The sequence below is a fragment of the Salmo trutta genome, chromosome 23 (genome assembly GCF_901001165.1).
Source record: "Salmo trutta chromosome 23, fSalTru1.1, whole genome shotgun sequence".
Lineage (NCBI taxonomy): Eukaryota > Metazoa > Chordata > Actinopteri > Salmoniformes > Salmonidae > Salmo > Salmo trutta.
This window is the reverse complement of record NC_042979.1, coordinates 35,171,125-35,182,744: the sequence shown is the minus strand read 5'-3', so window position 1 is coordinate 35,182,744 and position 11,620 is coordinate 35,171,125. Positions and strand designations below refer to the sequence as shown.

The 11,620-nt window shown below is 46.8% G+C and overlaps 1 protein-coding gene across 3 annotated transcripts in view; it reads right to left on the bottom strand.

Annotated features, from left to right (window-relative positions):
- Positions 1-214: 214 nt before the first annotated feature.
- The window catches only part of ogdhb (oxoglutarate dehydrogenase b), a 48,596-nt gene continuing 37,190 nt past the window's right edge, over positions 215-11,620 (bottom strand). For all 3 annotated transcript variants that reach the window (XM_029709991.1, XM_029709992.1, XM_029709990.1), the window contains 12 exons: positions 10,741-10,893; positions 9,466-9,568; positions 7,623-7,751; positions 7,211-7,361; positions 6,796-6,923; positions 2,965-3,143; positions 2,650-2,721; positions 2,439-2,567; positions 2,239-2,311; positions 1,923-2,086; positions 1,628-1,782; positions 215-1,497 (listed from right to left, as the gene is read on the bottom strand). In XM_029709991.1, the coding sequence (XP_029565851.1) occupies positions 1,377-1,497; positions 1,628-1,782; positions 1,923-2,086; positions 2,239-2,311; positions 2,439-2,567; positions 2,650-2,721; positions 2,965-3,143; positions 6,796-6,923; positions 7,211-7,361; positions 7,623-7,751; positions 9,466-9,568; positions 10,741-10,893 (1,557 nt within the window). In that variant the 3' untranslated portion in view covers positions 215-1,376. The remainder of the gene's footprint in view (positions 1,498-1,627; positions 1,783-1,922; positions 2,087-2,238; positions 2,312-2,438; positions 2,568-2,649; positions 2,722-2,964; positions 3,144-6,795; positions 6,924-7,210; positions 7,362-7,622; positions 7,752-9,465; positions 9,569-10,740; positions 10,894-11,620) is intronic.

Sequence of the window (11,620 nt, the reverse complement as noted above, 5' to 3'; positions counted from 1 at the left end):
ATTACAGGTTACACTGACTTAGAGCTAGAAGTGACTCTTCTTATAATCCAGTAATGATGTCACTCTTTGTTTATTGGTTAACTAAACTGAGCATTGTGGATCCCTGTATTGTGGCTGAGTGCTGACACACACAAGATATGTTTTTAATATGTTATTAATAATATCAAATATTACATTAGATTCCTGAAAAGCATTCTCAGGTCCTCATGTTGAAAACAGACAATGTCATGTCTTTATTGAATTAATAAATTATAAAAGGACAAACATAAAACACTATACTAAAATAAATAAATCCTTTATTTAGTCCCAAAGAGCTCCCCACCAGACCAGTAGACATTTTCACCTTGTCTCTTCATAAGTTACTACTGTATCTTATACAATGTTTGATATAATATAGTAGTATAATAATGTAATAGTATAATAATATACTAGTAATTTCTCATCAAGTAATCTCTTAACAGTTTGTTTACATTTGGCACAGGAGGTAGAAGAGAGGGAGGAGAAGAGAGGAGGAGAGTGATTTGTCAAGAGGAGGGGATGAGAGAGGATGAGTGGGGAGAATAAAGGAAGGTGGGTGAAAAGACAGATGAAGAGAGGGATGGAGAAGATAGAGAGAGAGGAAAATGGAGGGTATTTGTATGGTTGATAAAATGGGTCCATTGTTTGTCAGACTCCATGGACATTTCCCCCATGATTCAACAGTTGAAGAGGACCTATGGTCAGGCAGTGTGCGTATCGCAGGAATCTAAAGTCTTCCATAGCAGACGGTTCATAGAAATAATCCAGAGACATGAGGGTTCAGAGGAAGTATGTTAAGGTGATCCAGTGTATGCTGGTTTAGGGATAAGGGTAGGGGTTAGGGTGTAGTGTTTAAGTGAGCTAAAACTCAAATGTATGCATCCAGGTGAAAACCTGACTAAAAAGCGGTGTAACTTCAGCAGAATGAGGTAAGGGTGGGGTGTAGCCCAGGGTCTAGGGGTTAGGATATCAGTGTGCTAAGACTTTCAAGTGTATGCATCCAGTTAAAAAGCGTATAACTCCAGCAGGTAGAGTGGAGTGTAAGCCTAGGGTATAAGAGGACATTGGGTGTAGGGTATCAGTCTTCGAAGACTTTCAAGTGTAAGTGTCCAGGTTAAAAGCTGTATCTAGGAAGTGTTGTAACTCCACCAGGTGAGGTAAGGTTAAGGTGTAGGGTATAGGGTTTACAAGTTTAGGGGTTAGGGTGTAGTGTATAAGTGTGTTAGGACTGTTCAGTAAATGCGTCCAGGTTAAAAGCTGTATCTAGGAAGCGTTGTAACTCCACCAGGTGAGGTAAGGTTAAGGTGTAGGGTATAGGGTTTACAAGTTTAGGGGTTAGGGTGTAGTGTATAAGTGTGTTAGGACTGTTCAGTAAATGCGTCCAGGTTAAAAGCTGTATCTAGGAAGCGTTGTAATTCCACCAGGTGAGCTGCTTTGTTCCCCGTAGCTGGAGCTGCTGCTGGCCCACGACCAGCATACCTACACATACACACAAAAGAATGAAGCACACAATTCATACAAAACACAAGTCTATTCCCCCTGCGTTTCATCAAATCATTCAATGATCTCTTTCCCAGAGCAGGTATGAGTGAAGGAGGGTGGGTTGTACCAAACGGGGCGGGTGCGGTCAACGGTGGTTCGTAGGCGGGGTTTGACATAGTCATAGTAACCCTGGTTCTTGTGTTCTTCCTGGCACCATACCAGGTCAGCGTTAGGATAACGATCTGTCTCCACTTTCACCTGGTCAAACGGAAATGGAGAGAGCTGGAGGAAGAGAGAGGGATGGAGAGAGAAGTGAGATTGGAAGTGTGTGTGTGTGTGTGTGTGTGTGTGTGTGTGTGTGTGTGTGTGTGTGTGTGTGTGTGTGTGTGTGTGTGTGTGTGTGTGTGTGTGTGTGTGTGTACCTGCTCTATGCGTGTAATGGCCACAGTATCATCATTGCCTCTGTTGTTGCGTTCTCGGGTCAGTTCATAGTAGACCTTCCCAGTACAGAACACAATCCTCTTCACCCCCTCTGGCTTCTCACACACAGGGCCACTGTCTGGGATCAGACGCTGGAAGTGGGTACCTGAAACACACACACGTCAGAGACACTGTGGCTCTTTCTCAAATCATCTTTCCTTGAGTCCTCACATCCACTCTCCTCGCCTCCTCAAAACCCAATGAGCCTCACTCATCTCCCACTCTCTCCCTCCATCCTTCCATCCCTCCATCTCTCACCTGGCAGCATGTCATCAAAGCTGGACTTGGCCTCTGGGTGGCGCAGCAGAGACTTGGGGGTAAAGACTATCAGCTGGAGGACAGAGAGAATCAATAAAAAGAGGAGAGGTTAGTGAGAGAGCAATATTGGTATGAAGCGTCTGTGTACAAAGTATGTGAGGCAGAGTGTGCGTGCGTGCGTGCGTGCGTCTGACACTCACAGGCTTCCTGAAGGGCTGTAGTATTTGTCTACGGAGGACGTGGAAGTAGTTAGCTGGAGTAGAGCAGTTGACTATGATCCAGTTACAGTCATAGAGCTGACGCACTGCAAACTCCTCAGCAGAGAATATCTATAGACGGGACAGGTCATAAACTCACAAGTTTAGAGACACCCTCTCTCTCGCTGTCTCTGACATACACATACACACTTACAGGGTAGGTATCTGGGTCTTCGTTACACATCTGCAGGAACCTCTCTGGTCGGGCTGAGGAGTGCTCTGGTCCCTGAGTGAAGAATCATGGGATATGTCGTTTATCGACCATTTGTGTCAACAGATTTTTTCCCAAACGGACACCGACATTTAGAGAAACAGAGATAAAGCGATAGGAGCTGCAGTACTATTCCGTTCTCAGTAACTATGGCAGGCAGACAGGCAGACAGACAGACAGACAGACAGACAGACAGGCAGACAGACAGACAGGCAGGCAGACAGGCAGACAGACAAGCCCATATCTAGTAGTCCCTACCATTCCCTCCATGCCGTGGGGCAGCAGCAGGACTATTCCGTTCTGTCTGACCCACTTGGCCTGTCCTGGGCAGATGAACTGGTCTATAATACACTGGGCTGTGTTGTGGAAGTCTCCAAACTGGGCCTCCCATAGAACCAATGCATTGGGACTGGCCATAGCAAAACCCAGCTCAAATCCTAGAGATAAAGGGAGAGAGGGGCAGAGTCAGAGAGATTGGGGCAGAGTCAGAGAGATTGGGGCAGAGTCAGAGAGAGAGATTGGGGCAGAGTCAGAGAGAGAGAGAGGGGCAGAGTCAGAGAGAGAGAGAGGGGCAGAGTCAGAGAGAGAGAGAGGGGCAGAGTCAGAGAGAGAGAGAGGGGCAGAGTCAGAGAGAGAGAGAGGGGCAGAGTCAGAGAGAGAGAGAGGGGCAGAGTCAGAGAGAGAGAGAGGGGCAGAGTCAGAGAGAGAGAGAGAGGGGGGCAGAGTCAGAGAGAGAGAGAGGGGCAGAGTCAGAGAGAGAGAGAGGGGCAGAGTCAGAGTAGAGAGAGAGGGGCAGAGTCAGAGAGAGAGAGAGGGCAGAGTAGAGAGAGAGGGGGCAGAGTCAGAGAGAGAGAGAGGGGCAGAGTCAGAGAGAGAGAGAGGGGGCAGAGTCAGAGAGAGAGAGAGGGGCAGAGTCAGAGAGAGAGGGGCGGCAGAGTCAGAGAGAGAGGGGCGGCAGAGTCAGAGAGAGAGGGGCGGCAGAGTCAGAGAGAGAGGGGCGGCAGAGTCAGAGAGAGAGGGGCGGCAGAGTCAGAGAGAGGGGGGCAGAGTCAGAGAGAGAGAGGGGGGCAGAGTCAGAGAGAGAGGGAGGGGGCAGAGTCAGAGAGAGAGAGGGGGCAGAGTCAGAGAGAGAGAGAGGGGGGCAGAGTCAGAGAGAGAGAGGGGGGCAGAGTCAGAGAGAGAGGGGCGGCAGAGTCAGAGAGAGAGGGGCGGCAGAGTCAGAGAGAGGAGGGGGCAGAGTCAGAGAGGGGGGGGGTCAGAGAGAGAGAGGGGGGGCAGAGTCAGAGAGAGAGAGAGGGGGGCAGAGTCAGAGAGAGAGAGAGGGGGGCAGAGTCAGAGAGAGAGAGGGGGGCAGAGTCAGAGAGAGAGAGAGGGGGGCAGAGTCAGAGAGAGAGAGAGGGGCAGAGTCAGAGAGAGAGGGGGGCAGAGTCAGAGAGAGAGAGGGGGGCAGAGTCAGAGAGAGAGAGAGAGAGGGGGGGCAGAGTCAGAGAGAGAGAGAGAGAGGGGGGCAGAGTCAGAGAGAGAGAGGGGGGCAGCGGCAGAGAGGCAGAGGGACAGAGACAGAGGGACAAAGAGAGAGAGAGAGGGGTTGTTCAGGTCAGAAGGAACGAGGGTATAAACTAACAAAACAGACAACCCCCCCCCATAATGCTGTGCCCAGACAACCCCCATAATGCTGTGGCATGCTGTGGCCAGACAACCCCCCATAATGCTGTGGCCAGGCAACCCCCCATAATGCTGTGGCATGCTGTGGCCAGACAACCCCACATAATGCTGTGGCCAGACAACCCCCCATAATGCTGTGGCCAGACAACCCCCCCATGATGCTGTGGCCAGACAACCCCCATAATGCTGTGGCATGCTGTGGCCAGACAACCCCCCATAATGCTGTGGCCAGACAACCCCCCCCATGATGCTGCGGCCAGACAACCCCCCCATGATGCTGTGGCCAGACAACCCCCCCCCCCCATGATGCTGTGGCCAGACAACCCCCCATAATGCTGTGGCATGGTGTGGCCAGACAACCCCCTATAATGCTGTGGCCAGACAACCCCCCCATAATGCTGTTGCCAGACAACCCCCCATAATGCTGTGGCCAGACAACACCCCCCCATGATGCTGTGGCCAGACAACCCCCCCCCCCATGATGCTGTGGCCAGACAACCCCCCCCATGATGCTGTGGCCAGACAACCCCCCCATGATGCTGTGGCCAGACAACCCCCCCATAATGCTGTGGCCAGACAACCCCCCCATAATGCTGTGGCCAGACAACCCCCCATAATGCTGTGGCCAGACAACCCCCCCATAATGCTGTGGCCAGACAACCCCCCATAATGCTGTGGCCAGACAACCCCCCATAATGCTGTGGCCAGACAACCCCACGGCACATAATGCTGTGGCCAGACAACCACCCCATAATGCTGTGGCCAGACAACCCCCCATAATGCTGTGGCCAGACAACCACCCCATAATGCTGTGGCCAGACAACCACCCACTAATTGCTGTGGCCAGACAACCACCCCATAATGCTGTGGCCAGACAACCCCCCCCATAATGCTGTGGCCAGACAACCCCCCCCATAATGCTGTGGCCAGACAACCCCCCATAATGCTGTGGCCAGACAACCCCCCCATAATGCTGTGGCCAGACACCCCCCCATAATGCTGTGGCCAGACAACCCCCCATAATGCTGTGGCCAGACAACCCCACATAATGCTGTGGCCAGACAACCCCCCATAATGCTGTGGCCAGACAACCCCCCATAATGCTGTGGCCAGACAACCCCCCATAATGCTGTGGCCAGACAACCACCCCATAATGCTGTGGCCAGACAACCCCACATAATGCTGTGGCCAGACAACCCCACATAATGCTGTGGCCAGACAACCCCACATAATGCTGTGGCCAGACAACCCCCCATAATGCTGTGGCCAGACAACCCCACATAATGCTGTGGCCAGACAACCACCCCATAATGCTGTGGCCAGACAACCCCCCCCATAATGCTGTGGCCAGACAACCCCCCCATAATGCTGTGGCCAGACAACCCCCCATAATGCTGTGGCCAGACAACCCCCCATAATGCTGTGGCCAGACAACCCCCCATAATGCTGTGGCCAGACAACCCCCCATAATGCTGTGGCCAGACAACCCCCCATAATGCTGTGGCCAGACAACCCCCCATAATGCTGTGGCATGCTGTGGTGTAATGCGTATAATAATAGACTGCATCTGTATGTATATGAATGTGTGCATATACTGTATGTACGTACATGTTTAACTATACTTGTGGAATTCCCATAAGAATAGTAAACAAAAATGTTTACTGGACACATTTTGCCAGTCCTCACAAGAAAAAAGTATATTTCTAGGGGTTATAGGGTTAGAATTAGTGTCAGGGTTAGAATAAGGGTTAAAGGTTAGAAGTTAGGGTTAGGTTTAAGGTTATAGGGTTAGGTTTAAGGTTATAGGGTAAGGGTTAGGTTTAAGGCTATAGGGTAAGGGTTAGGTTTGAGGTTATAGGGTTAGGTTTAAGGTTATAGGGTTAGGTTTAAGGTTATAGGGTTAGGGTAAGGTTTAAGGTTATAGGGTAAGGTTTAAGGTTATAGGGTTAGGATAAAGGTTAGGTTTAAGGTTATAGGGTTAGGATAAAGGTTAGGCTTAAGGTTATAGGGTTATGATAAAGGTTAGGTTTAAGGTTATAGGGTAAGGGTTAAGGTTAGGTTGAAGGGTGAGGGTAAGGTTTAGGGTTAGGGTAAGGGTTAAGGTTAGGTTGAAGGGTGAGGGTAAGGTTTAGGGTTAGGGTAAGGGTTAAGGTTAGGTTGAAGGGTGAGGGTAAGGTTTAGGGTTAGGGTAAGGGTTAAGGTTAGGTTGAAGGGTGAGGGTAAGGTTTAGGGTTAGGGTAAGGGTTAAGGTTAGGTTGAAGGGTGAGGGTAAGGTTTAGGGTTAGGGTAAGGGTTAAGGTTAGGTTGAAGGGTGAGGGTAAGGTTTAGGGAAAATAGGATTTTGAATCGGAATCAATTGTGTGTCCCCACAAGGTTATTAAAACAAGACTGTGCGTGCATCCGTGCGTCCGTGCTTGTGCTAACCCAGTACTCCATACTCCGACAGAGAGCTGTTACAGACGGTGTATGGAGCCTGGTTAGGAGAGACGTGGTTCATGGGGATACAGATCCTCCTATCAATCTTCTGGTCATGCAGGACATGGTGCCTGTGACTGTACAGAGAGGAGAGAGATGGAGGGAGGGAGAGAGAGAGAGAAAGGAAAGAAAAAGAGAGGGAGAGGGGTAACGAGAGAAGTTAACACACCACCATATTGTTACAGTACTGCTGAACTACATGTTCATTAAACCTACATAACATCCAGTTATGAACGTAACCCTGGTTTCCTGAAAGACACTTAACTACAGAATACTCATACTACACAACACTGTCAAGCAAGTGACTTACGCACGACATAGTCATAACAGGGACATAGGCAGTCCTTAAGGGTGACATTAATACCTGAAGGTTCCTCTCTCCACGTCCTGTCCACTGAGACGTATGTGTGTCCCCTCCTTGAGCAGCGAGCCAAAGGCCATGTACTCTCCTAGAGCCCAGTCACACACACGCTGGCCCACCATCACCGCACGACCCTTTAGTATACGACTCAGACCTGAACCACACACACACAGTATGGTGAAGTCTTCCACAGGTATTGTGTGTTTATCAGTACCTCTGTGTATGGTGAAGTCGTCCACAGGTATTGTGTGTGTTTATCAGTACCTCTGTGTATGGTGAAGTCTTCCACAGGTGTGTGTGTGTGTTTATCAGTACCTCTGTGTATGGTGAAGTCTTCCACAGGTATTGTGTGTGTTTATCAGTACCTCTGTGTATGGTGAAGTCTTCCACAGGTATTGTGTGTGTTTATCAGTACCTCTGTGTATGGTGAAGTCTTCCACAGGGACAGATGAAGCGATGTATCCTATGTGTACCAGCTCCTCCTCAGGCAGGCCTGTAGACAGACTGGTCATAGTCTTAGGCTGGCCGTCCACGTTGAAGAAACCTACACACACACACACACACACACACACACACACACACACACACACACACACACACACACACACACACAGAGAGAGAGAAATAGAGAAAGATGCATGTTGTTAGTGTCATGACGTTGGCCTGTGGGTAAGGTTTATGACCCCCCCCCCCATAAATACCTTTCTCCCTTCCCCTCTCTTACTGACCCTACTGAAGGACTGCTGTCCTGTTAAATATAGAGAGTCTGGGAACATCAAACAAATGGGGAAAGGAACCATATTTTGGTAATAAAACCAGTTGGAAATATGCTTGATAACGTAATGAGTATGGAGGTCAGTTCATTGTTATCTGGGACATTATGATTGATGACAGGACGACATAAACTGTACCTGAGAAAGTATACACCCTCTAGTTATCAGAGTCACATGGAATTGTTATGCAATTGATATGTTTGATATTGAAATTGTTTGTTAGGAGATTAAATGTAATTTTAGCTTCCAAATGAGAGAATTGGGTTTTCATAAGGAAAGTGCCCTGCTCGATCAGTGGCCCAACCCTGTGAAGAGACAGGGGTTATAAACAATGAAACACCTCCTTCCCCCTCTCCACTATATAAGCCTTTGATGAAAAGATAACCAGTAGTTCCAGTACGTGAGGTCTGCAGCCTCTACGTTAGAAGGACACATGTCAAGAACAGAACTAAGCCAACCTTGGCGTGAGCTATGGTATGAACTGGTATGAACTTTGAGCTTATTCACTACAGAAGTGATACTTCCTAGCCGTTGAGTTAGCAGCTGCCGCTGTCGACGTGGGCTAGGAAAGGACGGACGACGGATCCAGTCTAACAAACAGACGAAGATACCACCACGTATCCAATTTACCACCAGAGACATTCTTTCGAGGTCAGGAAGATCTGTTGGCCAACCCGGCCAGCATCTACGACCAATCTACCGAAGCGCAGCTCAGAGTAAATATTTATTGCATTTTCCTTTTCCAAATGGGCGGTAATTTAGAACGCATAAGATAATGTATTTATGATAGCATAGCTGCTGTTTGTGGTTCCTAAGTCTTCCCGCTCTTTCATTCAAGCCCAACCCCCTTTCCTTTGTGTAACCAGGTTCCGTCCACCGGGACGTTTTCTGTATGACATCATTGGTATTCTGTGTATTTGTAATTCTGTGTGATTAGTTAGGTATTTAGTAAATAAATAATTAAACCCAATTTTGTATTGCTGATTCAACTTGTTAGCCAGGGTTCGTGAAGATAACCAAGAATTTACAACTTTCATTATGTGACTGAAAATAAGATAAGGGTTAATATTGACTGCTATCGATGTAAAATATTACTAAGTATTTTAAGAGTTTATTCGGAAGATAACGGCTCTATAAACGTTCTTCCGTGGTGCCCCGGCTTTCTAGTTAATTACATTTACATGATTAGCTTAATCAGGTAATATTAATTAGAGAAAGAATTTTATAGGTTAGCATGTCATATCACTTAATCCGGCATAGCCAAAGACACGACATTAGTGTCTGTCTACTCATTAGAGATTTTAACATATGCACTTACTATATATTGTAAAACACAGGTTTTCTCACACACAAAGGCATGCACGCACACACACACACACACACACACACACACACACACACACACACACACACACACACACACACACACACACACACACACACACACACACACACACACACACACACACACACACACACACTGACCGGGCCAGGGAGAGTCCAGCCAGTGTTTGATGTGTAGAATCTTCTTGTCTTTAGAGCGAGCGTGAGCCTCCTCACAGATCTTGTCATACTTGGCTATCTCCTCCTACAGACGGGAAGGGTTAATGTCCATTTAATGTTGGATGAAGTTCTACTCAACAACACCAGATGGGAAGGGTTAATGTCCATTTAATGTTGGATGAAGTTATACACAACAACACCAGACGGGAAGGGTTAATGTCCATTTAATGTTGGATGAAGTTCTACACAACAACACCAGACGGGAAGGGTTAATGTCCATTTAATGTTGGATGAAGTTTTACTCAACAACACCAGATGGGAAGGGTTAATGTCCATTTAATGTTGGATGAAGTTCTACTCAACAACACCAGACGGGAAGGGTTAATGTCCATTTAATGTTGGATGAAGTTCTACACAACAACACCAGACGGGAAGGGTTAATGTCCATTTAATGTTGGATGAAGTTCTACTCAACAACACCAGACGGGAAGGGTTAATGTCCATTTAATGTTGGATGAAGTTCTACACAACAACACCAGACGGGAAGGGTTAATGTCCATTTAATGTTGGATGAAGTTATACACAACAACACCAGATGGGAAGGGTTAATGTCCATTTAATGTTGGATGAAGTTCTACTCAACAACACCAGATGGGAAGGGTTAATGTCCATTTAATGTTGGATGAAGTTCTACACAACAACACCAGATGGGAAGGGTTAATGTCCATTTAATGTTGGATGAAGTTCTACACAACAACACCAGATGGGAAGGGTTAATGTCCATTTAATGTTGGATGAAGTTCTACACAACAACACCAGATGGGAAGGGTTAATGTCCATTTAATGTTGGATGAAGTTCTACACAACAACACCAGATGGGAAGGGTTAATGTCCATTTAATGTTGGATGAAGTTCTACACAACAACACCCCCTTGCCACCTCATGTCAATCAGCGAGTACATTCTATTTCATTCATTCAGGATAGTATTTTATATAAAGACAGAGGGCAGAATATAATATCTAAGTACAAGTTTGTAAGGGTTGTGTGACTCAGTTGATAGAGCATGGCACTTGCAACGCCTAGGGTTTTGGGTTCGATTCCCAAAGGGGACCAGTACGAACAAATATGAAAATGTATGCACTCATTACTGTAAGTCGCTCTGAGAGAGTCTGCTAAATGACCTACATGCAACATGTTGTTTATGATTTATATGGCCATATATATGGGTATATAGTATAAATGGCAGAATGTGTTACCTCATAGTCCTGTCTGCTGACTGCTCCCTCTGCTAGGAGTTTCTCAGAGTATTTCTGGAGGACTCCTTTCTGCTTCTTGATCTGCTTGTACATCAGAGGCTGAGTGAACATGGGCTCGTCCATCTCATTGTGGCCGTTACGCCTGTAACACACCTGGAGGGTACACACACACACACACACACACACACACACACACACACACACACACACACACACAGAGATCAGAAGGGTGTGTTAACATTCGCGCATTCATCTGATTAAGACCATTACGCTATAGCAACACACCTTGGTGACGGTCAGTGGGGCACGCGACAGAAAACGTTATTAAGTGCTGACAGGCGTTTTGCACTGTTTCGCTATGGCTTTAGTCATCAATCTAGCAAGAGGGCAATATTTTATTCATGTAGTAGTGTTTCCCCCTAGAAAGCTATGACCTTTGGCTTTCACCTGGAATTGTTTATGTCTGAGAGAAAAACACTTTCAACCCATACAATCTAGTACACAATAAAAGTAATAAAACACATACAAATATGATGATATGAAAAAATTAAATATTGTTTGTGAATGAATAAGCCTTTTCATACTTTATGTCCATATATAGTTATCGGTTTTAGGAACATCTACCCAAAATATTTCACCTTCTTTATTACTTTACCAAACATATCATGACATTAGTGATAGTCAAAATCTGTTACATTTGTGAACATCTAAGTCAACATTTGGGCCATTTAAACAGCTTGCATCCGTCCTATAGACAAGGGAAGAAGGGCTATGTAAAGGGCTCCGATTTAAAACAAATGTTTCACTTATACACAAAATTACTTATTTTAGGTTTAAGGAAGTGTTTAGGTTGCATTCTTTATCGTAGAGCTATGAAAGT